The 23,460-nt window shown below is 47.4% G+C and overlaps 10 protein-coding genes across 10 annotated transcripts; 4 read left to right on the top strand and 6 right to left on the bottom strand.

Moving 5' to 3' along the window:
• Positions 1–903: 903 nt before the first annotated feature.
• N7520_003602 (uncharacterized protein) lies at positions 904–1,851 on the bottom strand (the record flags this gene model as incomplete). The annotated part of the gene is made up of 2 exons (XM_057137537.1): positions 904–1,415; positions 1,677–1,851. The coding sequence occupies 2 exons, from the start codon at positions 1,849–1,851 to the stop codon at positions 904–906; spliced, it is 687 nt and encodes a 228-aa protein (XP_056998002.1).
• A 1,735-nt stretch (positions 1,852–3,586) lies between these two features.
• N7520_003603 (flavin-containing monooxygenase) lies at positions 3,587–5,577 on the top strand (the record flags this gene model as incomplete). The annotated part of the gene is made up of 5 exons (XM_057137538.1): positions 3,587–3,618; positions 3,672–3,752; positions 3,808–4,280; positions 4,333–4,912; positions 4,968–5,577. 5 exons carry the CDS (start codon positions 3,587–3,589, stop codon positions 5,575–5,577), a joined length of 1,776 nt encoding a protein of 591 aa, XP_056998003.1.
• A 288-nt stretch (positions 5,578–5,865) lies between these two features.
• On the top strand, positions 5,866–6,942 carry N7520_003604 (uncharacterized protein; the record flags this gene model as incomplete). The annotated part of the gene is made up of 2 exons (XM_057137539.1): positions 5,866–6,310; positions 6,359–6,942. The coding sequence occupies 2 exons, from the start codon at positions 5,866–5,868 to the stop codon at positions 6,940–6,942; spliced, it is 1,029 nt and encodes a 342-aa protein (XP_056998004.1).
• Positions 6,943–9,229: 2,287 nt separating this feature from the next.
• On the top strand, positions 9,230–10,568 carry N7520_003605 (RelA/SpoT; the record flags this gene model as incomplete). The annotated part of the gene is made up of 2 exons (XM_057137540.1): positions 9,230–9,260; positions 9,334–10,568. The coding sequence occupies 2 exons, from the start codon at positions 9,230–9,232 to the stop codon at positions 10,566–10,568; spliced, it is 1,266 nt and encodes a 421-aa protein (XP_056998005.1).
• Positions 10,569–11,946: 1,378 nt separating this feature from the next.
• Positions 11,947–12,304, top strand: N7520_003606 (uncharacterized protein; the record flags this gene model as incomplete). Its single annotated transcript, XM_057137541.1, has 2 exons — positions 11,947–12,220; positions 12,276–12,304. The coding sequence occupies 2 exons, from the start codon at positions 11,947–11,949 to the stop codon at positions 12,302–12,304; spliced, it is 303 nt and encodes a 100-aa protein (XP_056998006.1).
• A 1,552-nt stretch (positions 12,305–13,856) lies between these two features.
• N7520_003607 (xylanase/chitin deacetylase) lies at positions 13,857–14,299 on the bottom strand (the record flags this gene model as incomplete). Its single annotated transcript, XM_057137542.1, has 3 exons — positions 13,857–13,961; positions 13,991–14,133; positions 14,203–14,299. 3 exons carry the CDS (start codon positions 14,297–14,299, stop codon positions 13,857–13,859), a joined length of 345 nt encoding a protein of 114 aa, XP_056998007.1.
• Positions 14,300–14,316: 17 nt separating this feature from the next.
• On the bottom strand, positions 14,317–15,233 carry N7520_003608 (xylanase/chitin deacetylase; the record flags this gene model as incomplete). The annotated part of the gene is made up of 4 exons (XM_057137543.1): positions 14,317–14,573; positions 14,629–14,831; positions 14,993–15,146; positions 15,200–15,233. 4 exons carry the CDS (start codon positions 15,231–15,233, stop codon positions 14,317–14,319), a joined length of 648 nt encoding a protein of 215 aa, XP_056998008.1.
• A 2,239-nt stretch (positions 15,234–17,472) lies between these two features.
• On the bottom strand, positions 17,473–18,566 carry N7520_003609 (uncharacterized protein; the record flags this gene model as incomplete). Its single annotated transcript, XM_057137544.1, has 2 exons — positions 17,473–18,387; positions 18,444–18,566. 2 exons carry the CDS (start codon positions 18,564–18,566, stop codon positions 17,473–17,475), a joined length of 1,038 nt encoding a protein of 345 aa, XP_056998009.1.
• Positions 18,567–19,216: 650 nt separating this feature from the next.
• On the bottom strand, positions 19,217–20,302 carry N7520_003610 (aromatic alcohol reductase; the record flags this gene model as incomplete). The annotated part of the gene is made up of 2 exons (XM_057137545.1): positions 19,217–20,173; positions 20,234–20,302. 2 exons carry the CDS (start codon positions 20,300–20,302, stop codon positions 19,217–19,219), a joined length of 1,026 nt encoding a protein of 341 aa, XP_056998010.1.
• A 550-nt stretch (positions 20,303–20,852) lies between these two features.
• On the bottom strand, positions 20,853–22,592 carry N7520_003611 (uncharacterized protein; the record flags this gene model as incomplete). The annotated part of the gene is made up of 1 exon (XM_057137546.1): positions 20,853–22,592. The coding sequence occupies one exon, from the start codon at positions 22,590–22,592 to the stop codon at positions 20,853–20,855; it is 1,740 nt and encodes a 579-aa protein (XP_056998011.1).
• Positions 22,593–23,460: the final 868 nt, after the last annotated feature.

A 23,460-nucleotide genomic window follows, 5' to 3' on the forward strand; every position in this document is an offset into this window, starting at 1 on the left:
CAAGTAACCTGCGTGACAAAAACATCCTTATCACCCTGACGCTTGATGGCTGGCATAAGGACGTGACAAAAGAATTTAGTGAGATCATTCGAAAATTGTCTAGGCATCTCAGCACAACCCTGGTCGATGCGTATGAAACAGATTCATCGGCTCTGATCTTGGCTCGAATGAGCCTCGAGGTTTGGGCACACTTTCAACATTACTTTGAATTTGATACCGTCGGCATCATTATGAGACCTTCTCTTATCCACGGAGTGGAGACCCTACAAACAAGCGGGGAAATATTCGACCTCCACTGTTACACAAGCCATGTCGCTGAAGCGTTCTAATCCCTTTTTACAACATATCATAATGGTTCCATGTCTTATGTTTGCTATGTTCTTAGAAATTAGTCACAATCAATTGCTTACATTTTTTTATCGTATATTTTTCATATCATAGGCCACTGCTTAGTTTTGACGCGCACCTCCAGAAGCGGTTTCAGGAGTATGCGGCGGCAACAGCTGCTTAATATGCTAAGATTCTGCTCACATGAAGAGCAGCCAGGAAACAGATGAGATGGCCTGCTAGGTGAGTCCCGAAAGGCTCTGTATTTCCTCCCATAGGATGGATCTATTCCGCATGTGTTTTAGCACATCTCTTCTAATGCCTGTTCTTTGTGGACCGCGGCTTGGTACTATTGTAGTAGTGGAATGTGGTTTTATTGAAATTATTTAGAGATGTTGATGATAAAAGATTTTCACCTGGTCTATACAGTATTGTGGACTGAAGCGGTTTGGGACCAGAGTGAAAAGTGGTCTCGCCTGGTCAGCGACTGATACCGACAAAAGCCATTTTTCCAACCAACTATTTTGCCAGACACAAAGAACCAAGATCTCAAGTACCAATGACCATGCCCATTAATTAACAGAAAATCTCTTCCGCCGATCCAGCGGTTGTAACACAAGACCGAGCAAACCCGATCTTATCAACCATATACCCAGACCCGACATGATATTGGGCACAATTGTTGGATCCTTGGGCTTGATCAAGGCTCTGAAGGTACTTCAGAATATCCCCTCCTTGATTGATATTAGTATCCTTCTGTGATGCGATCCGACACTGCATAGCAGAGCCTGGCATAGCTTGTGACAAATCGACCGACGCCAATGTTACGTGATTGGCGGGAATCAGACTATCAAGCACGTTGCGAACCTTTTGGTTCCCATTGCTGCAAAGATGGATGTGGATCTGTTCTGCCGTGCGACTGGCTACTGAGTTGAGAGCCAGAGTTCCAACATTTTTTGGAATCTTTCGGACAGTGTCTTGTGCGAAATTGAATCCGACCCAATAGTCGGGAATTTGGTGCAATTGCAAAATTCCCGGTACCAGATAGGTGGTGGTCATAAGGTCGTGTCCAGAGTTGATCATCCACACTGGCGGGGTTTATTGACCGGGAGTCAGTTTGGAAGAAGGTATACAGGTGGTTTGCTTTTGTCCCTGAATATCTTGAAGGCAATAGCAGAGACTAGAGAACCAGATAAAGCAACCATTGCATTCGTTGTTGGCATCAACGCAGCCAACACCGCATACGTCCAGTTCGGCGTAAGATGTTACGGATCCTCCGTTGCAAGTTTGAGTGCAGCTTTGACCGTTTGCCTTGCAGGCCATTGGTGCGGGAGGAAAATCTGACGGACATGCGCAGTTAAGCACGTTCATGTCGGCGATGTCGCTAGATGTGCACAGGCGAACCAGCGTCGGAGTTTGTGAGGGAGAAGTTTGCGTTGACGAGTTCTGCGCCAGGATGCCTGTAGCCAGTGCGAACAAAATGGTAGAGACCCACTTGGCACCGTCAACAAAAGGAGACCTCATTGTGTGGATTAATGCTAATTGCGTTTAAATACTCGAAAAAATAGACGACTACAGGCAATGTTCGCTTGGTGAAATTCTCCTTTCAATTACCTATGAGACAGAGCAGTAATTAATGATGTAACAACACGAGATCAGCCTCGTAGTCCCGATGGTGTCTAGATGTACCCGGCCGAAGTGATGGAAGCGATTCGGCAAGACGTCAAACAAACTCGGGCCAACCATGAAAACAGTTTGTTTGGAACTACTTCGTATGAATTGCATCTCGGAACATTTGGTCTGTGGAATCCCATGAAAAACTTTTTAACGATATTGGCAGAGCAGCTGGAACTGAAGGAAGAAGCAGAAGGAGAAGTAATTCTCACATGATGTTTCTACACACGAAGCTATCTTGAATATTTCTAACTAAATGTAACTAGGTCACAGAAGAAGGTTTGCGGGTGACCTTGGAACCGTCGTATCCGGATCCGCGGACGCCCTGGTGTGGGGTACATCACTATGTGAAAGATCATCCAGGATTTTCTTCGCAAAGCAGCTACGGGCGTAGCGTATGATTATGACCGAATTTTGTGGGTGCTATTGCGTCTCTTGAAGGATCATCAAGCATTCAATGGTTTTCTTGATGACATCTTCACCAAGTTACCAAGCATGGGCATTCTGTGCGACAGACTCAAAGAAACGCTCAATCATCAAGATGCCAAAGGCACAGCAATCTTACGTTCACGTTTCCGCTCTTGAATAGGCTAACGACACGACCTGAAGCACAAACATTAGGGTGTCTAGTATATCTGAGATCGCTCAGAATGGCCTCAATTTCCAGCGAAATGAAACGCCATTTCAGCACCTCATTTCGAGGCTAATCTTCCTATTCCATAATCCCCGGTTTAGCATTCAGCTGCTAACTGACCTTTTGCAAAATTGTATTTAGTGACGAGCAAATTTCCTGGCCTCTCCGAGCTGACTTCAAGACGGATTTTAGACCAGCTGCACTGAAGATTCCGTTTTTGGATCCACGAGACATGGTAAGGCGGTCTCGTGGGAAGCTTCGCAAAGATCGTTAGATTGTTTGATCTCATCATCCAGAAACTTCTTTGACAACTCTGCGATTTGTTGTAGGATGCTCGCGTTGAGTGAGACATCTTCAGCGATGCTGCTGATCCGCTCGGTCGAAGTCCCGACTTGGCCAGCGAATGTAACCAGCTTGATGGAACATTGACCCCCGACTGCTACGGTTACTAAGATAGCTGAAGCTGACCCGATCGCTTCAACTGTAGGTATCGATTGCAGGACAACTCCACGTGGTAGTGGCAAGATCGTGTTCAATGTTGGGACTTGGGCCGTGACAGGACTTTAGGAGATAAAGATAGGCAGTTGAGCATCCAAATATCCTCATTTGGTCGTGAGTGTCATAATGAAGAATTCTGGGAGCGGGCAGTGCCAGCGACAAGTCAAGTGCAGATGCCAACACGCGATTTGTGGCATCAGATAAACAAAATTATCTATTACATAATTGTAGACCTTGGAAGATAAAATACCTTGAAGGAAATAATAGAAAGTGCATTAAGAATTACAGTCTAATTTCAAAGCACATCTGACGAAGCTGGAGGTGCTTGTAGATAAGAACAAGGCGATGGCGTCACCGACCAAGCTTGCTAAGCTTTAAGAGTGGAGACAGGAACTGCCCCGCAATCGCAGGCTGCAATCTTGCTATCCCTTTCCAACATTCAGGAACAGCCCAATGACAATACGAGTAGCCATTATTGGAGCTGGGTATGACCGGACCTGCTGATATATTCACTGGATTCATTGCTGACAACTTGCAGGCCTGGTGGCCTGGTGACCCTCAAGACCTTGCTGGAGGCGTCCACGCCCGACCAGTCGATCGAGGCGTGTCTCTTCGAAGCGTATGTTACGAGGCATCTCTGAAATAAAACGCCTTTCCTAATTTCTATCTCACAGTCAATCTGATATTGGTGGTACATTTAACTATCGATCCTACGACAATGCCGAATTGGTGAGCAGCAAGCAATTAACAACGTTCTCGGATCATCGCTTGCCGCTGGAGACTCCCGACCATATTTCACTGCCCGAGTACGTCGACTACCTCCGTTCCTATGTCGAGCGATTCAATCTGGGTCCATACATCAAGTTCAACAGTCCCGTGGTTCGCATATCTCCGCTCCGGAATGGCTCCGAATGGGTGCATCGAGTGAGCTACCTAGACCGGAACAACCCGGACCAAGCGAAAGAGACCGTCTTTGACTGCTCGCACATTGCCGTCTGTACTGGCCTCCATGTTGAGCCAAATATTCCAGATATCCCAGGCATCGAGAATGTCCAGGGAGATGTGTTTCACTCGTCGCTTTACAAGGGCCGTGATCAGGTGGCTGGCAAGAAGGTTCTCATCTTGGGGTGCGGCGAGACGGCTATGGGTGAGTGAATTCCCGTAAGCTACAAAGATCTATCTAACAGCTGGCGTTGAAGATATTGCCTATGAGTCCATAAAAGCCGACGCAGAATCAGTGATGATGTGTTTCCGCACCGGATTCCTCTCCTTTCCCAAGCAGCTCAGCCGATTTCAGGTTTTTGGGAAGACCTTCAGTGGAGGTCTTCCAATTGACGGCCTCATCACCAATCTCTTTGAGACGGCATACGTCCATCGGGCGGTCGCTCAAAGCCGAATTAGGTGGTTTATCTCGGACTTTGTGATCAAGCGAGTCCTCTGGTTCCTAACCGGAACACAGGCCGGTATGAATCAGCATGTTGGCGCTCTTCCCAAAGAGCGACTTGGGAGAGCGTTTGTTTTTCTTAACAAAAGCAACAAGGCGATGCCGTACCTGAATCGTCCATATAAGACGCACAATCCGTTTTTGGCGTTCATCGGTAATCGCTACATTGATCCCCCGGAGGATGCTAACTCTGATAGATTTGTTGATACTTGTACCTGGCCAACATCTATTGATGAAACGGGAAGGGTAAATTTCCAGGTGAAGCACGACAGAAAAGATTGGCAGCGGCTGAAGGACAGAGATATTCGACCGAATTGTGTCATTTATTGCTCAGGGTATAGCTTCTTCATTTTCTACGTGCAGATTCCATGCTAATGCTGGCTATCGCAGATACAAACAAACATTCCCCTACCTCGATTCTTCATATCCCACGGCATCAGACGCTCAAATCCGAAACATCGTCCACCTATCACATCCAGACATCGCATTCATCGGCTTTGTCCGTCCCGGCGTGGGAGCCATCCCACCCATAGCCGAACAACAAGCGATGTGGTGGACAGCCCTGATCACTGGGCGCATGCGGATGCCTATGGATCCCGACCATTACCATCTTCTCGCCGCCAAGGGCTCTCGTATACAATATGGCGTTGACCACAGCGCGTACATGAGCACTTTGGCCAAAGACTTTGGTGGTGCACCTGGTCTTCTTGAACTATATTCTCGCCACGGCCTACAGATCCTCCTTATCTACTGCTTTGGTGCATCGTTCGTGACATTTTACCGACTGGTGGGGCCATTCGAGTCATCCGTAGCACCTGGCATCGCTCGGACCGAGCTGGCCGAGACTATTCTCCGGAGAGGTTACACTGGAAACCTTTTCTTTGGTTTGATACCGATGCTTTTCTATGGATTTGTCAATTCTGTCGCTTTGTTATTGGACTTGGTTGGACTGCTTCCTCGCGGGACTGAGAGCGAAGGTGTATCTGGAAAGGGCGTCTAAACGCCAAGGACTTAGGTCACTTCAGCATTCCGCGTGAATCTCTCAGTGGGCATCAGAATAGGATATTTCGGGTTAAAATTCAACATGAAAAGTAAGAAGATTGGGTTGCCGCTCACCGCCCAAATAACGCGATAAGAGACATACCCACTCAAGCTTGGCCCCTCTTACCGAGGTTATTAACGCCCTCATTCATTAGCTGGCTTGACTTGGCTCTCCCGGTCTTTAATCTCCTCAAGATGAACTGACCCTTGGGCATATATAATTGATTATATAATCGTCTACACTCCCATGGAATCGCTGCAGGCCTTCACTGGCTACCGCTCCCTCCCCATCCTAGCCTTCTACCTCACGCTATGCGCCACCCTCGCATCGACAATATGCCTTAAAATCTACCGCCGCTACAAGTTCCAGAAACACCAATTAAAATGGCACGGTACCGATCCCAAATTTGCGCTGTTCGTTCTCCTCGCGGCCTTCAGCCTCGCGACAACATGGTACTACATGTTCGCGTTCTTCCGCCATTCCTACCGCAGCTGGGAAACACAGCAAGGCCCCATACAAAAGTCAGTGATTGAGGTGGAACCATACCTGGTGAAATGGGAGCTTTGGCTACGAGATTGCAAACTCTTCCGTGAAGCATGGGAGAGCGTCTCCGAAACGCCGGCGAAATCTTGGTGGAGCGGACAAATCTTCTTATGGACGATCGGATGGAGTCTTTTCCTGGGTGTGATGGGTATGTGTTCATGCATGACCTCTCCAAGCTGTCGCTAACCATCATTAGGTCGGCGATACCATATCTCCCACGTCTGGGTTTACATGCTGCTCGGGCAAATCGTCGCGATCTCCTTCGCACAGAACCTCTTCTTCGCTACGATTCTCGTCTCACACCAGAATGTTACACCGGCTTCGAAACTTTCGTGGACTCCCCCTGCAATTCTCGAGCTTGCGCCGATTGTGATATCTTTCGCCGGCGCTGCGGCTGTACCCTTTGTCGCGAACACGCAGTACTTCATACCTGTACTTGCTGTGCCTCATCTTCTTCTGTTCATTCCGGGAATTTTGTGTCCTCAAGTTCTCCCACGAGGCTGGGGGACGTATATATCTCAATCTTTGCGAGAGTACACCACTGTCTATAAATGGCTGATTATGGCTGGGGTGGCTCTTCAAGCATATTCTACCTATATAGTCATTATAGATGAACCTGGTCTATTGGAAGACTCGGTTTGGGACCTCGGCCGGAAGTTGCTTAATACGATGTTTGAACACCCAGCTGTCAGTAGCGTTGGGTGGGATGTTGTGTGTTGTTCATTATCATGGTTTACTTGGATTCTCTTGCGTGGTGGATTGGAAGAGATGCTGGAGTAGTGTAAACGTTTTCGCTTCGGCGTATATGGGAATGTGTTACACAGGTACAACCATCCTTGCTTCTATAACCATAATCAAACTTCAGTTCTATGTGCAGCAATTGACTCGAGTCACTCGACCAGATATCTGCTGATTCATCATATTAGTAATCCTCACACCTGGTCTATCAGGAATCAATATTTTCTACTAATTGACTAGTTATTAGAGCAAAGCCCTGATCTCCTGTAAAATTCAAGGCTCAATCCATGGATTTTTGTAAATTAGAGAGAGTATCTCCCTATTTGTACTTTTCATCACACCTCGTGACCTGTAAATCACTTATTCACTCCTAAGAACACATTCTACGTTAAATCCTGTTTTCTTATCGAAGCATCCCTTGGGCTCTTTACAGGATCAAAGGAACGAGGAGAAATATTTCTTGTCTTGTGATTTGATTCAACAGATTATAACAAGACTTTTTCAGCCATAGCTAGGCTGGCCCAGGCTAGGCATTTTTGCCTTGGGTGGCTCATGGCGATTCTTGCGGCTCTCTCAGGCATCAGATTCCACGTTACATTTGGTCTTATGTTCAATACCAACATCAAATTATATACCTTCACCGCCACCAACAACTTGGCTCACCGACAACTCGAAAGAAATTCCAGAAGGCTGAGATCGTTAGCATTCTGGAAAGACATCACACCCATGACACTTACATATCAAAGCGTGTCAGATGATCTACGTGGCTCCTATGAATGGGCTCGCTGCAGAAATACTTGGGATGGATAATGTTTGTCGGATGGCGCTTGTAACCTGATTGTCGTTGGCATCAGCCCAAAATCAAGTCAGTGCGCTTGCATCTCCGGGGAGTTACTTGGGATCGAGCCCACAGATTGCTTTTATTAGAAGTCATCTCTGAAAATATCAGTCTCGTGGACAATACAGTCACATAATGGGGGCTAAAATGACGTCGAACAGGGCTTCAGATCGACAAGTGCATCACGGGCCGACGGGAATATCCGCTTGGCGGATACCTCAAATGATGTCAAGAACACCAGGAGTACCTCATGCTGTGCAGGTATAGTGTCCAATGAGACGTTTCAAGTCGCGGAGCAGGGTCAGGAGAGCATCAAGTGATTGGGCACTGAGGGCACCCCGAGTGACATGGGCTGAATTCGCTTTCCCCATGGCTTAATTCCTTTTTCTTATCTTTACATTCCTCTCAGATTAATGATGGAAGACTTTCTGATTCTTCTGCCCATTGGTCACAAGGCCCTTTGCATATCAATCCTATAAATGACCCATGGCAGTTCGATCTTTCCCCGCTTTAGATCTACCATTAGATGTACCATTCCCTAATATTCTCTTTTGCATCTAAGTCGGATTCAGTATACGTTGGCTCCAATATAACAACGCGACCAGTTGGAAGGTTAATTTTATCTATCAATATTCTATTTTCAAGACATACTATTAGTGGAGCAGCCATGTTAAGGCGAGTCCTAGTTGAAGCAGACTCGGCTCCCAACTATTCTCACAGCACAAGATCAGCCTACCGCAATCCAGAAAGAAGATCGGTGTCGAAATTTAACTAGACTGCAACTTCTCGTGCCTTCAGCCCAACTAAGTGCATACAATCCCAATATACTCTGTGATAGTAGACTCTCACCCGGGTTAATTGTCAACACTTTGTGTACTTGTGGCGCCTGCTTGCAGATTTTTCTTGCAGGGGCTTCCTTCGTGGACAAATGAGATCTCGCCCCAATCACACAGCATTCTAAAATCACGATTAACTTAGTCGTTTAAATCCTGCCCCGATGGAAAGAATTCCTCGCATTGAGGCTGACGTGCATGAACTGACTCGTGTAGTTTGTGTAACGGGATATCACAGCAAATAGTCTCCCCCCATCTCCATGTACGAAACAAGAACCCTGGCCATTCTGGGCGCCAACGGCCAGGAAATACAGTGTTTGAGGATTTCTCTTCTATACCGACTTTTTCTTGTGAATTATCCTGCGCAAATTGCGCTTTTCTTGATTCCACGTACTTGGGCGCATTTTCTGTGGGCAACCAAAGGATGTCTATAAATACTTGATTTAACTCCATGAAATGACAGCAGGTTCAGGCCTGGCAGTCTATCAACTATCTTGGTTTTTTTGGTTCACTCTCAGTTCACAAAATCAATCAGTTTATCGACTATACGATCATATCTTTTTCTATTCATCAAATATCTCAAGTCATTTCCTCTCTAATCGACCACTCGACGAACATTTTCCCATCATGTCACACATCACTAGTACTAGGATTTACCATGGAGATCTGCGTGCAAGCGATCCTCCCCCGTTGGTCAGCTTGAACACGCTCTTCGTGACAAACTTGGCAAAGAAATACCGATTACGTGTACTCCATGGGCAGCCAATGGTACCATCGCACCTGACAATGAGCTTGTGAGAAACAATATCTCGCCGCAAGATACCCCTGTGCATGTTACCAGTGATGTTGCCACGACCCCTACAAGCCTCTACCTGTATATCTTCAGACCTTCAGATCGGGGCAGAATCGCAAGTCTCATTCGGCACCATTTCCAAGTTGAAATATTCACTCAGAGTCGTACATACGATGAACTTAAAGACGTTGGCTTGCATACCACCTACCCAGTAGCCGACGCATATTTGATCAATTTCAATCACGCTTCGGGCCCAGACGGGCAACATGGTCCACAGCGAGATCTTGTGAAAGTCGAAGTCATTAGTGAATCGCCGTGGAATCTGAAATTCGATCCATATCTTGGCGAGTCTCGTTACCTCGATATCTGGAAATACTGGCAAACCCGGACCGATGCTATTAGCGATATGCATTCTTCGCAGACAAGGGGAAGCCTGGAAGATATCAATTATGTGCTCAGACAATGTTTGCCTGGGGGAAATGACCCCTGTCATTGGCATTACAAAAAGATATCCCGCTCAGATGAGATTCTGGAGATGTTCTTGAAGGCTCATAATCGTTATTCTCCTAAGGATTTGATCTCTATGGTTCAGGATCATCTCGTGTCTGTACTTGAGAGTACTTATTCGAATGTCGAAAAAGAATATGGCGTGGAATGCTTGCCCCTTGGCATCTTCATCATCGATCGTCTGCTGCTCGAGGAAAGCAAAACCGAAATAAAAGATCGGGGCATCGGTTCCGCTGATGATAGTATCCATGAGGCCAAAAACAAATCGGAAGCTTACCTATATAAGCTTCAAGTAATTTTCAGCGCCATGGCATGGCTTGGGGAGTTGTTTGATTCGGAATGTTTCACGCAAATTTTCGCCGATTTGAAGGAAACAATTCCACGAGAAAGAGTCAAAAAGCGTTTTGAGTGGCTTGCGATGCCCAAGCAAGCAGCTTGTCTTTCCAATGGAATACCGCTGCAAGAACCAGAAGCGAACGATGTAAAGACCCTCAACTGGCTTTGGGACTGGCTTCATCAACAGAACTATCGCCAAGTCAAGTTTGCTTTGGCGATCTCTAAGAGCGGCTTGATCAGAGAGAGGAAAGATGCAATCGATTTTATAAAAGACCTGTCTATTGTGTACCTCTCAATGCCCACTGGTACTAGTACTAGTAGGGATCAGCCTGAGATTTCGTATCAGATCGCTGGGCACTAGGGGTAATTATTAGAATAGTGAGGCACCGGTAAAGACTCGGAGTGTCCAGCTGATGCATTTCGAATCGCCATCTATCGCCAACTGGACAGTACCAGACTCCATTTTCCATCCCGTGTTTTGATTAGCTTGATTCTTGTATTTTCTTTCTTTCTTTCTTTCTTTCTTTCTTTCTTTCTTTCTTTCTTTTGATTTAGTGCACCTCTTAGTATGTTAGATCTCTTATCTAAATTTGCAGAATAAATCAATGCGCTCGAACCGACTCGGAAACCTGAAGTTCGTTGAGTTGTATATATGACGGAAATGAGGTTTCCGGAGGCTTTCTGCATTCCTAATTTGTACTAGTAGTACTTAGTAGTGAGATTGGCTACCTGAAAGTCCCGGGCCTTTTGTCGACAAACGTCTAAATTTTTCCCTGCCTGGCTTCCACGCTCTTCTTCAGCTGCATGATTCCTGCCACATACCAGGAACAAGGCGAAGAGAGCCTGAAGGATTAATCGATAGTGTGGAAAACTGAATCTAGGTGCGGTCCAGATCGGCCGGGCCCACATAATTTGGCCCCATTGTGTCACAAAAGAACGCCCGCTTTCCCCACGGGCAGCTCTTGCAAGTCAGCCCTCACTTGGCCCAAAAGGTCGCATTTCAGATCTCAAGTCGTAGCGAATCTTCGGAAGGAGGCCAGGGATCATGTTTCTTTTTTGTTGAGGCAGGCTCGATTTCGGGCCAGGGCCTTCAAGACGGGGAGCTTTTGTACAGGCTCTCAGAGGAGGTGTTATGCTAAATGAGTCGACCTGTCATTTCCGCTAATATGTATGTAGCTAGCTGCCTACCTTCCAAGAAACTTTTTAAAGATATTGCCCCAATCAAAAGCCAAGGAGAGACGTAATCAGGTACAAGGCAAGATATACAGCTTGAACAGAAGAGTCAGAAATCCTCTGAGGATATCGAAGGCTGGACTGCTATCCTTGTATTTGATGAATGCGATAATCGAACAACATAATATTCTTGCGGTCGGGTTGATTTTATCGTAGGCCTGGACAGAGGACAGATGTTGTAGATGGGTGTAGCGCTCGCTTGCGCAGATCTGAGAGCTGATCAAATTCGACCTTTGTCCACCCAGCAACAGGCTTAGTCCCGGGAATCGATTGGCTCTGAGAACTGCGAACTTTTGTCATCCATGGGCGGAAAACAGGCTGTAATTGCAGGTTCTGCCTAGGACCTGAGGACTTTTCAGTCTGCATCACCCAAAATTTTGTGTGCCCCCTTTTTGTTGTTCTTCCTTCCATTGAGCCGAATCACATTGCCCGGCCCCGCGATGGGTGATAGCAAACCAGGTTTTGCGACAAGACACAAAGCTTTGACAAAAAGGTCCTTCACTCGAATGTCTCCAGTGTCCTATTGGTTCGACTTGTGCCGGAATGTTCATCGAGTTCTCAATTCGAGGAAGGTGAAAGACAGCGTTTCACCAGGGGATAAGAAGACTTGGCTTGACGCAGCCCAAATGGCCTGCAAAGACGGCGACAATGGATACGACGTCATGATTCGAGTCGTCGAATGGTGCATTTGGTGCGATCAAGAAGGGATGGAATGGGAGTTTGAAGCGCCTCGTCACACATGGAAGAAATTCCAAACCTCTCCTTGGTACAAGTGGATCGGTAGGGCTGATGCACTGAGCGTGTGCCGGACGATGCTGATAACTATACCATCAAGATGTCAACAAGGCCAATGAATTCCCCTGATACCAGCTAGTGTAGCGGCTTTTTTGCTGCCTAGTTTGCATCAGGCGCGGCTATCTATTTTCGTGAGTTCCGCTGGTCGGCATTAGTGTGGGTGTTCACTGATGAATTTGGATAGTTTTGCCCGTCGAGCGGGAAAGAAAGACCATCGAAACAAGTCGTGCATCAAATCTTGAAAGACAGATGAAGAGAAGCTCGCTGGGCTATTGAGGGTTGATGGTAGTCGACGATGAAGGATGGGAAGTCTTTGGATGCCGGGGGTGGGAGGGAAATGCAGGTTGAAAAGCAAGGAGGCATATCACTTGAAACGGAAGGTTGCAGGGCAAAGTTGAGTATTTGGAATTGTGCCAGGATCAATCTGCTCAGGTGCCGAGTACAGCCGATCTCATGCATGGTCGTAGCCAAGTATTTAGTTGTACCCCCGCTGGGTATTGAATACATGTGTTCGTCTTGTCAATCGCCTTAAATCGGCTTCTGGTCATCGTTGAATATGACTTATCCGTATGTGACTCCGCTTGACCTTAGCTCCAACGCTCTCGCCGAACCTGAAGGTATGTTTAAGTTCCCATGTCTATTTCAATACGAGGCCTGTTTGTGTCTTGCAAGGGTTCAGAGTACAAAGAAGCGGGGATGCAATTGTCACTCATACCCACTGCTTCTGAGCGAATGGGGTCTCGCCATGCCCAGGCTTAATAGACAGGCCAGTTATCGTCCTAAGTAGCCCTTTCTTCGGCATGGCTGAAGACCACTAGTATATTATCACATCACACACGAGCCTATCATCAGCCTATTTATCAATCCCATATCCATTTCACCGTCCATCACACCCAGCAAAGGGCTCTGAATGGTTTGGGCCGCAATTTACATTCCTTGGTTCCATACGGCTTGAAGCATCCTCAAATGTGATAAGATGAACACACATTTCCATGGTGGTGTCAAAACACCTTCAACTCGGCATGTTGCTGGTCCGTGTGTATCCAAGGGATACCCAATGCGCACGTACTTCTGCCTCCTCCAAACAAGACAGATCATTTCTGCTTCACATAACGTAGCCTCTTTTTGGTAGAATCGATAGCCCATATGATGCCGGTGGGCGAGGCTAGCCCCCAACCCTACTTGATTGGCCATACGCATGTCCTGCACATGTATTGTCTTCCATTATTATGCGAATACTGGGCTCCTTTACAGGCTGAAAGTCAAGAATTATGTACCTGTGACCAGACCTTCAAATCATGTTATCGCCTAGGGTTGTGGTCTACTGAATATCCTCAATTTCATCAGTTTCTTCATGCAATCAAACTCTACCCTTTCTATTTTAAATGGTCATGTATTGGGGTCACTTTATCTGACGGCTTGCCATATACTCCTGATGAATTGCCAAAGTATTTCTATCGGAACCGCTGCGCGACCTCAGCCGCCTGCGAGAATTCTACGTCCCCCTCTCGTTCAAAGTCTTTCACCATCGCAAAACCCTCTCCAGCACGCCTATTATATGAGCCATTTTACTCGTGTCAGGATGTATGAGCACAGCGAAGACAGGCTCTTCTTCGTTATCTCAAATCCACTGGAAACGATTACGCCACATTTTCTCGATCACTCGGACATCGACATGGCCTTGACAGTCTTCGTCATGCGGTACGAACTGCATCGGCATCATGCCCTCCATATATTAGTTAAAGGGACACAGACAAGTGGTTTTCTATCAGGGGGCGAGTAAGTTTCCTTGATGGGGTGCATCCAGGTAGCTTCTGGCTTGGAAAAGCCGATGGGCTTACGGCGAGGGCGCTTCGGGGCCCGGAAGAGCTGGCAGCCATGGTGTGGTAGAATAGCAGCTATTCAGGAATTAGAAGTCTGCTGATGTCTGCAGTCTTTTGGTGCAGGGGTTGAATCCCATACCGTACTCGAATCCAACTCCTCCAGCAAGTCAAGCGTCGTTTCTCGGAGCTGATATATGGGTGCACAGTACCCGTGCGGAGACTTGCCTACCAGGTTTTGCATGATCGAAAGTCAATTCTCTAACACGTCGCGTTCTTGCTCAGGTGTGAGCTGGTAGGCGCCTTTGTGCGCATACCCGTGAAAACTGTCTCAGCCCCCGAGGCAATAACCTGCTGGACCTCGTCGGGGGCACTTTCGACGGAGTGGCCTGGAATAAACAAGTGCATCGGTTGGCGATTTCGAGTTTCTTCAGCATGCAAAGCAGTCGGGGGGATACCCACGCGAGCCGCAAAGAAACCAGAGGAGTCGTCGGCCAGGTTGTTGTAGGGGTGGGAATCTGCAAAATTCGGGTTACTTCTCTTACACATCATTCAATTGTATCCAGCACTTACTTGTCCCAAGCCAACCAGAAACGGCATCTAGATCGATTGACACCGTGAGGCAAATCTTGTTCCGTTTCGGATTTGCCAGCGCTCGAGGAATACACTCTGCCGACCGAATGATTTTTGTCGATTTTGGCTCCTTACTCGCCGCGAGGCTCTTGCTATCGCTGTTGGGCGGGATCTGGTAATAATGAGGGGGTTCTTTCTGGCCGCTTCGGTCGTAAGTATGGCAGGTAGTGCTTTGTTACAAGGAAGGCGCCGCGGGTGTTCGATTGGTAGATCTTCTCCCATAAATCAGAAGGCATATCCCAAACGGAATATTCGTGTGCATTTCCTTCATGGGCCGGAACGATGATCAAGGCATTCACAGGACCGAAATCGGTCTTCTGCAGTGGCGAGACCAGCTTTTATGGACTCTTCATCGCAAATCTTGCCGTTCACGATGCGTAATCGAGAGAATCGCTTTGCGTCAATGCCCGAAATTTGTAACGGGCCGTCGTCGAACGCCGTAACTCGATATTCGTTGTCTGGAGAACTATGGTCAGACTATTTGCTCATAATACAAATCAAGACTACAAACCAAACGAGAAAATTCGTAGTTTGGCCATAGCCATACTTTTATTTTAATGCAAACTCCGATTTCAAGTCAATAACGCAACTGCAATATCAGTGGAACCTACATAAGGATTACGAGTCGGGCTGCAGCACGGAGCGATGTGAGACACAAAGGAGTATGCCATCTATTCCGAGCAAAGAAACTTGAAGTTCTCCCGTGGAGAGTCATTATGGACAAATAGAAAAAGACCAATGACTCGAGATTATCGTAGTTGACGGCAGGGCCGATGGCGGGTCTGGTCTACCATGTAAAGTCCAAACGCTTGAAGCTGAGCCGGTCATTGATGCACCGAATGCTGGCATGCCTGGTATGGAGGTCGTTTCAAGCTGTTCGGGTCTGTTCTGAGTCTTCTTTCCTCAAGGAGAACCCATCTATCAGTTCCTGGTCCATAACTCTTTCTCATAGCTCTCCACACCCATCCAGGGCGTTCTTCTACGTGGTATTGATATCGCCCAACACAAAACCTCCTCTTAGATCATGCAAAAAAATGCGGTGTTGATTTCTGGATTCTTGAATTCGACTTGTTTTCAGCAGAAAACAAGCTGGACCGCTTGCGGCCGCGGCCGTAACGCGTCCCAAAATTTTCCGTAATTTGAGAAGGCCAAGATGCGCTAATATAAGGCGACGGCAGCATTGAGAAAATGGAGTATTGCTCTTTTTTCCTGTCGGTGCTGCTCTAGCATGACAAGAATCCGCTCGATATCTTAAGAGAGGCCACGGTCTTTGACGGAGACTGTTGGGTGGAGGATACACTTCTCGTGCTTGGTACCGATATTCGGCGCAGGGGCGCTCAAGTCGAACACGCTAACTGCGCCCGTACAATCTCTCGTCTGTATATTGCCTGCTTTTATACCAGCTTCAGCCTCTTGAACCCGTCGTGTGTATCTCTTTTAGCGACAGCTGTCGCATGCTCGGACACACTTATCGCGTGAATGAGTAGAGTATCATATGGCATGTTGGACTTGATGTAGTCATCGAAGCAATCATTGAAGTCGGGGTGATCTGCACTGGGACATGATGGTGTGTCGCAATTCGCCTTGCTTCGATCGCGGATCTTTTGACAAAGTGCGAGTACGTGCATCTGATGCCTTTAATATTCGTTGCGATTGTTTAGGCCGTGTGGGTGACGGGACATGGGCCAAAAAGATGTATCGGAGAAGCGAAGAAAGACTGGCACGGAAGACTGCCCGCCTGAGATCGTGAGGTGTAGGTCACTCGACCTCGTTTCATCGAAAGGAGTCGAGGAAATTTGCTGGCGTTGAGCCGCTTGTTGTAAAGCAATATTTTACACGGTGTCGGTGCTAAATGCCGGCTCACGGTGGCTAATCCATGGAAGATCAAGTGGTGTTTCGAGGACGTATCGGTCGGGATTGGCCGCATGTCATCAGTAATATGGCCTAGATCGATCGCGTCCCGCGGCAAGGCGGTGAGGGTGTGTAAGACGCGTGCTGTATATGTCCGAGGGTGCAAGTCTCGCAGACTTTCCGAATTTTACGCTCCTTAGATATGTCAGTATGCTTCTGGTGATATGAGGCAATACTCATAATCTATTATCTTCGCTTCTGTTAATCCCTCCGCACGCTCCACACGGTAGTCATCAGACTGCTGTGATAACATAGATATCGCCCTTGGCTTGAATCGGACGGCTAACGCCCGATTACGATGAACCAACGGAATTTCTTCTTTGCGAGAATAGTTAAGGCCGCTCTAGACTTGTGGTCTTATTGCTGTGGTTCCTTTTCTTCAACTTCGGTGTAGTCATACCAACACGATTGCATCAAACGTGACCTCTTATACGCAAACATATGTAATGATGCGCTTATTTGATCGCAGACATGCTCTATCACCTTATTAAATGATACGAGTCAGACTCAAATCGATTTCTTGGATGGCGCCAGTGAGATCACTACGAATGATGAGGCTCCGTATGCTGCGTACTCCAGATACGTTGACCCTTGCTTATCCGATGGCGCTGAAACGTACTGGGGTGACAACTTGTCCTGGTTACGGCAGACTAAGGAAGATATTGATCCTAACAAATTATTCCGCAACCGGCAGAGCCCTTTAACTGTGAAGCAGTGCTGAGTTAAAGCTGGCATCTCTGATACATACCCTAAGATACGGGGAGTAATGGAGAATTTATATTTATACTTTTCATAAACCAATAATTTCAACGCAAGACTCGCTACATATCATCTCTCATGATATATTGTCAGCGTGCATCTTTGAGGCGAAATTCACGATCGTCTGGCAACAACCGCATACCCCTTCACAATCCCACTCTTAGCCCACCACTCAAAGACCTTCCTAGCCCCCCGATATTTCCCAGTCTTCAACCCAAATGGCTCCGCCTCCTTCACCCTCCTCCCCAAAAACTCCGACAATCCCCCAAAAACATGCCGAGAGATATCCCTCATTTCAACCCTCTCCGCCTCGTACCCTACCTCAACAAGCATTCGCCTATATTCCTCCTTCGTAAGCATATTCCCAAACGGTGCCCCAAGAAACCAACAAACAACACGCAAGAGAAACCGCTGGAACCACGAAACATTGTCCGCAAGAACAAGATCAAACGCCATATACGACGCACAGAGGCTATCATGCGCGAACTGAAGAATAGGTTTCCGCGACGGCCGGAAATGATAAATCGTGTCTAGAGCAAGTAGCCAGGTTTCTGTGTTGTTTTGTGTCATCACTAGCCCCTTTACTGAGTTCTGAAGGTCCCCAGACCAACTAGCCGGATTGGCGGCATCGGCGCAGAATATTTTTGCTGATACGCTTAGGGTGGTCTGCTGTGCTTGGAGTCGTGACTGGGCTAGTGCTGCCTGTGTAGGCTCTAGCGTGATACCTATGTAGGTATCAATCAATGGGCAATCCTGTCTATGTTGTGATCTGGATTGCTGGGGTGATGCTAGGGTAGCTTGGAAAGCTGATCCGGACCCGGATCCTGATTCCAATTGCTCAACCACAGAACCATCCCTCTGAAGGCTAGTCAGGTAAAGAGACTGGTCGCCACATCCGCAGCCAACATCCAACACCCGCATAGATTTGGATTGGGATTGTGACTGGAACTGCGACTGGTATTTCAAGGGACCAGCTGTTAAGACTTGATCAAGCAGCGCTCGGCAAGCTTGTGGGAAATCGGATGTAGACTGGATCCTGTCAATTAATTGTAGAAGGCGTTCTGAAGTGAACAGAATCAACTTACTTCCCAATACCCCATGTTCATCCACATGGACTGCGGAGGCAGCTGGATGTTAAGGACAGCATGGTCTAGTCCGTACGTTTCGATGCGGGGTTTTTTGAAGAGTCCCTGGAAGAACCCTAGCATATTTGACAGGTATCGGAACATGGAAGATTTGATGATGGTGAGTGTAGATTCATATAGTTGAGAATGTGAAAGTTTGGCTACCCAGATATATTTTGATGTTCGCGACTAGCTCCGCTGTTGCCAAGCCTTCTGGATTGCACGGATGAGGACCCGCTTCTTGACCTCAGCTTATGTCACCACACTACATGGCTTGAGTACTTTCTTTACTTGCACACTTATACTGCCCTAGCCCTGCTCCTGTGCATTGGAGTAAATGGGGGAGCAGGTTAGCCCGACAGGTGGATAAAGACTATGAACAACAGATCCAGTGTGTTTTTATGTTTAAAATACCTTCAAGTCTACTGTCTTTATATTATCATTCCCTTGAATTAAGTAGGTTTATAAAAAAGCCTACAAATTCATGATCTTTTATATATAAGAAGGTTCAAATTGATGGTTGAATTCGCGATGAGACTAGGGAAGAAATCAAGTAAATACTTATTCCAGTAATTCAAGTGTTAAACATTTCTCCCAGACCTAAATTTTGAGAATTTGTATTAAAGATTAATGGTTATTGGACATGGTACCGCATACTCCAATTCTTTGTGTTTTTGCAATTTTCATTTTGTCACAACCGCACTCGCTATTTGATGAACTCGCCAGCCGCTGTTCTATGCCGCCATGCGCTCAGGGCGTTGTTGCAGCTTCTTAACCAGATCTATCCCAACTTGGGTGGCTTGATCCAGACTCTCTTTTGGCAAACCAAGCAGCTCATTCTGTGCCTTTGCCTTAGCCGAGCAATCACTGGGATTGTCCGGATAGAATCCTCTTGCGTAGAGCAGCTTACTAAAGCCTGCCATGTTACCACGCTTAACGAGCGCCAGGCCATCTTCGTATCGCTTCTTCGTATCCTCATAGGTAACCGTCCAGTCAGAATCACTAGTTCCTGTGACGCGCTTGACGCTCTCAAAGATCTCCTTTTGGCTGACCACAAAGCTCGAGACGTAAATTGGCTTGTTAAGCCACCCAAACAATGTAAGACTCTTATCGTTTTCGTCGTCGGGGAGATGCTTCAGACTCAGCACTCGGGCCACGGCACGCCCAACCTGCGATAGGGTTGACAACGAGTTCTTGGTGTTACCATCATCATATATCGTCAGAGACTGCCTGTCGAAGTCGAACCCAAGGCGTGACTCGCCCCCCGCTAGGCTGTAATCGTACCAAAAACCACAGCATACTGTGATCCACTGCATACCGAGCCTCTCAATTTCTTCCCTACCGGCCTTAGCCACAGGGCCCAGCATCATATCTTCTCCAAGCTTGACTTGTTCAATGTCACCAGCGTAATTATTTGGCATGATGTAGGGAATACCGGCCTTGGCGGCTGCCTGGACTAGCTTGCTGTGTGTGTCCCGGGGCGCGGTGGGGGCCATTGTGATGATAAGGAATTGTTGGCCTTGCAGGGAAGCGACAATTGTGGCCTCGTCGTCATAGTCAACTAAGGCGATGAGGACGCTGTTGGGGAGTTTGTTGCTGTTGCTGCTATCTTTGCGGGAGATAGCCGTAACCGTGTGTTTTCCGGTTTCAAGCAGAGCGGCGACAATGTAGGATCCAACGGTGCCTCCGGCCTAGGGGCTTTTATTAGTCATTATGTCCAGATTATATGATGCTGTTGAGGAATAACCTACGCCGACAATGGCGACTCTTTCTATGGCGTTTTTGAAGCCGGCGGATTGGTTCTTGGCGTATTCAGGCATTTTGGCTATCCTTGAATAAGATGTTGGAATTCTTTGATCTTGTTCAAGACTGGTGACCGAGGGTATAAAGCTGCTTGTGGGTTCTGGCTATTCATCTCTTGAGCAGAGAATGTCTGGCTATTTATACAGATCGGACCCAATCTCGGTCTATCCGCTGATTCGGCAACTCCGAACAACTATTCGCCAGCTCGTATAAGATGCGGTCGGATTTACTGATAATCATTCAACTTTCGACCGCAGCAGCCGCACACAGCGTCAATACTGGCACCCGACAGCTGCCTCACTAACTCCGCAATAGCCGCACCGCACCGCACTGGACCGCACCAAAATTGAAGCGGCATTAAGACGGCATGGCTGATATTACTCAAATCCGAGCTTACAAAACGTCGCGCATGTCTCCGTAGTGTTCAGGTCATCATATTAGAAATCATCATAAGACCTTTCTAACGCCCAATCTCGAATGCCAACTCGTGCAAATTTACATATATGCCATTTTTGGTGAATTAAATTATGACCGAGTGGATTTGATCATGGTACAGCACCTTTCAGGCTACTCCAGCTGGACTTCGGGTCCGAGAATCGATAGATATGGCTCGATGAGAAATTGGTCCCAGTCAACACCCCAACTAATGTCCGGGAAAGCGGTGTTGGCCTCGGCTTCCGGTTCGTAGCCAGCTTCGACAGCTTCCAGCTGCATAAGCTCCTTTCGCTTCTTTGTTATTTTGATGTTAAGAAGATGCCGCGCGATTGACAATGCCTGGCGGGTCAGTCGTGTGTCTGCAGCCTTGACAAGAGTTTCCAACCCCTTAAAGGCACCAGAAATGTGAGCGGAGGAGGCAGGTGAGTCGATAGCCAATAAGACACAGGCATACTGAAAGACGCTGCCTATGACGTTCCAAAATAGACGTCCCTGATTGGCTAATTGCTCAGCTGCCTGCACTGCATCATTACCGCTATTAATGATGATTTTAATCATATCATCCGTTACACTATTTCCTGGCTCAAGCTGATAAATGCGGCGATAAAAACAAAACGCCAGATCCGCCTTCGTCACCACCAGAAACGGATGAGTGAAGTGGAGTTTACTCAATACCTTCAGACGCTCAAATAAGTCATCCCTCGGAGTTTGAGGCTGACTTTCAAGCTCAAGCTGGAACGGCGAATTGGATAACGGGATTATTTGTACTATTTGCACGAACTGGTCTGCAAATGATCCTTGTACCGGAATGGGAGTCTGGCATGTCACGGCGTCGTATCTTACAGCCGAACGATCGTACTCATAGGATAGCATATTATGCCCGGCCCACGCGATCCAGAAAATTCGCCTTAGTCGGTCCGCATCATGTCCCAGAACAGCGGCACCGGCGGCAGACGCCATCTTTTTGATGTTATCTTCCTCGTGCAATCCTATAACTTCACAAAGATGCATGACAGTGCATGAGGCGATCCAGGCATTACTAGGGCGAGCTGTGGCCCGTAGATAAATTACTCGCATTCCCCAAGCAATGATGTGGTCAATACCCAGCGTAGGTATGGTTGTTGGGTCAAGAATAGCTTTAGCGTAGTGCACCAGGTCAGACTCCCGCTGATATCTGGGTTGGGACAGGAATGATCCGAAAGCAGCGACGCCAGCGGCTATGGCGCTAAAGGCGACCGTAGTGCTACCTGAGCCTTGGTAATAATCCCGACATCGCTGGGCGTAGATTCTCGGGTCCATAAGGTCAATTACAGGACCCATTATGGAGAAGTACACATTCGAGTAGAAGGTGAGCTCATTTTCAGAGATAAGTTCCCCCAAGGAGCCATGAATATCGGAAGCCTCTGATTCCTCGGGGCGAATCCCAAAGTTGTAAGCGACCGATTTTATTTCGGGAGGGCTGTCGGAGCCGAGAGCCACACCCAGGATGTGCGGAAAGGCCATGGCCGCTGATGCTCCGGTGTATCTGGACTTCTTCTCATCGAAAATACCAGCTCCGCCGCTAGGCCTCTTTGAAGACGGGTTTTCACCTCCAAGGTAATCCTTGGTTGCGTGAGGTTGGCTGTCCGAGCTGCGCGATGTGACGGTACTCCCGCTCGCCACAGAACTTTCGTCAAGAACGCGCTTGGCTGGGCATGAAGCATGCATGTTTCTGTCCACAGTGCTAGTCGAGTCCTTGTCGGCGTACCTACAGTTATATCCGTAGGTGGTGCACGTGTCACAGGGATTTTCCGCGTCGCATTTTCGCTTGCGCTGGTGGCAAGGAATGCAAGCCTTCCTTGCACGCTTCCGCTTGCTGAGTGTCGTCGACATAACTACTTATTTGCTATGTCATAATCTTGGGAGGAATGTCTCAAGGCAGTTGGGCGTAGTTTGATTGGCTCAACTGTAAGTTTATGTGCGATTGGGCGTTCCACCAACTGAATATGGGAGCCGCTTTTGGCCCCCACGGCCGCCTTAAAAAATAGGCAACCTCAACCTAAAATGGTCAGATATAGATTTGTGGCTCAGGTTAAGCCGGTTTCTTATTGACTCTTGTCGACAGCTGATCTGTCGGCCCAGGGGAAGAAATTGCTACATGGGTAGCCGGGAAACAGAAGAAACGGACAGCATCTGTATTCCGAGAGGGATGAAGAAGGAAGAAAGACAGAGAGAGGAAAAGAGCCAGCTAAGGCAAACGCTGGAGCAAACGGTAGAGTACCCTGACCTCACACTCCAATAGCTCTCATGCAACTTCAAATATTTTCACCTTCAATTGCACTCCAATCCGGTTAAAGACTCAGGTAGAAACCGTGTATGCGAAGATTGTTATTCTCGTCCCATTCGGGACGAGCTTGGGCTTCATACTAGATAGTAGAGAGTGCTTCGCACTCCCGTCTTTCTGCCGACTCTACTACTACTACGGCCTGATCTAATCATGTTTGCTGGATCCTTTGGCAAATCCCCTATACAACGCTATAGTTTGTGATTATTGATATTCAATACTGGTGGTATAATATCATATAATACATGTACATTTAATGTGTGTAGATAATTATGTTCAATGATTAATGTTTGATTTTATTATGATATTTACGGAGAATTTTGGTGAATAGTTGTAGTTTTGATGGCCTAGCAGTGCTTGCGTACTTTAAGACGCTGACTAGTTTGAAAATTTCCTTGCTTCGCTCTAACTACCCTC

Source organism: Penicillium odoratum (genome assembly GCF_028828045.1).
Source record: "Penicillium odoratum strain IBT 22623 chromosome Unknown utg000003l_segment0_segment0, whole genome shotgun sequence".
Taxonomy (NCBI): domain Eukaryota; kingdom Fungi; phylum Ascomycota; class Eurotiomycetes; order Eurotiales; family Aspergillaceae; genus Penicillium; species Penicillium odoratum.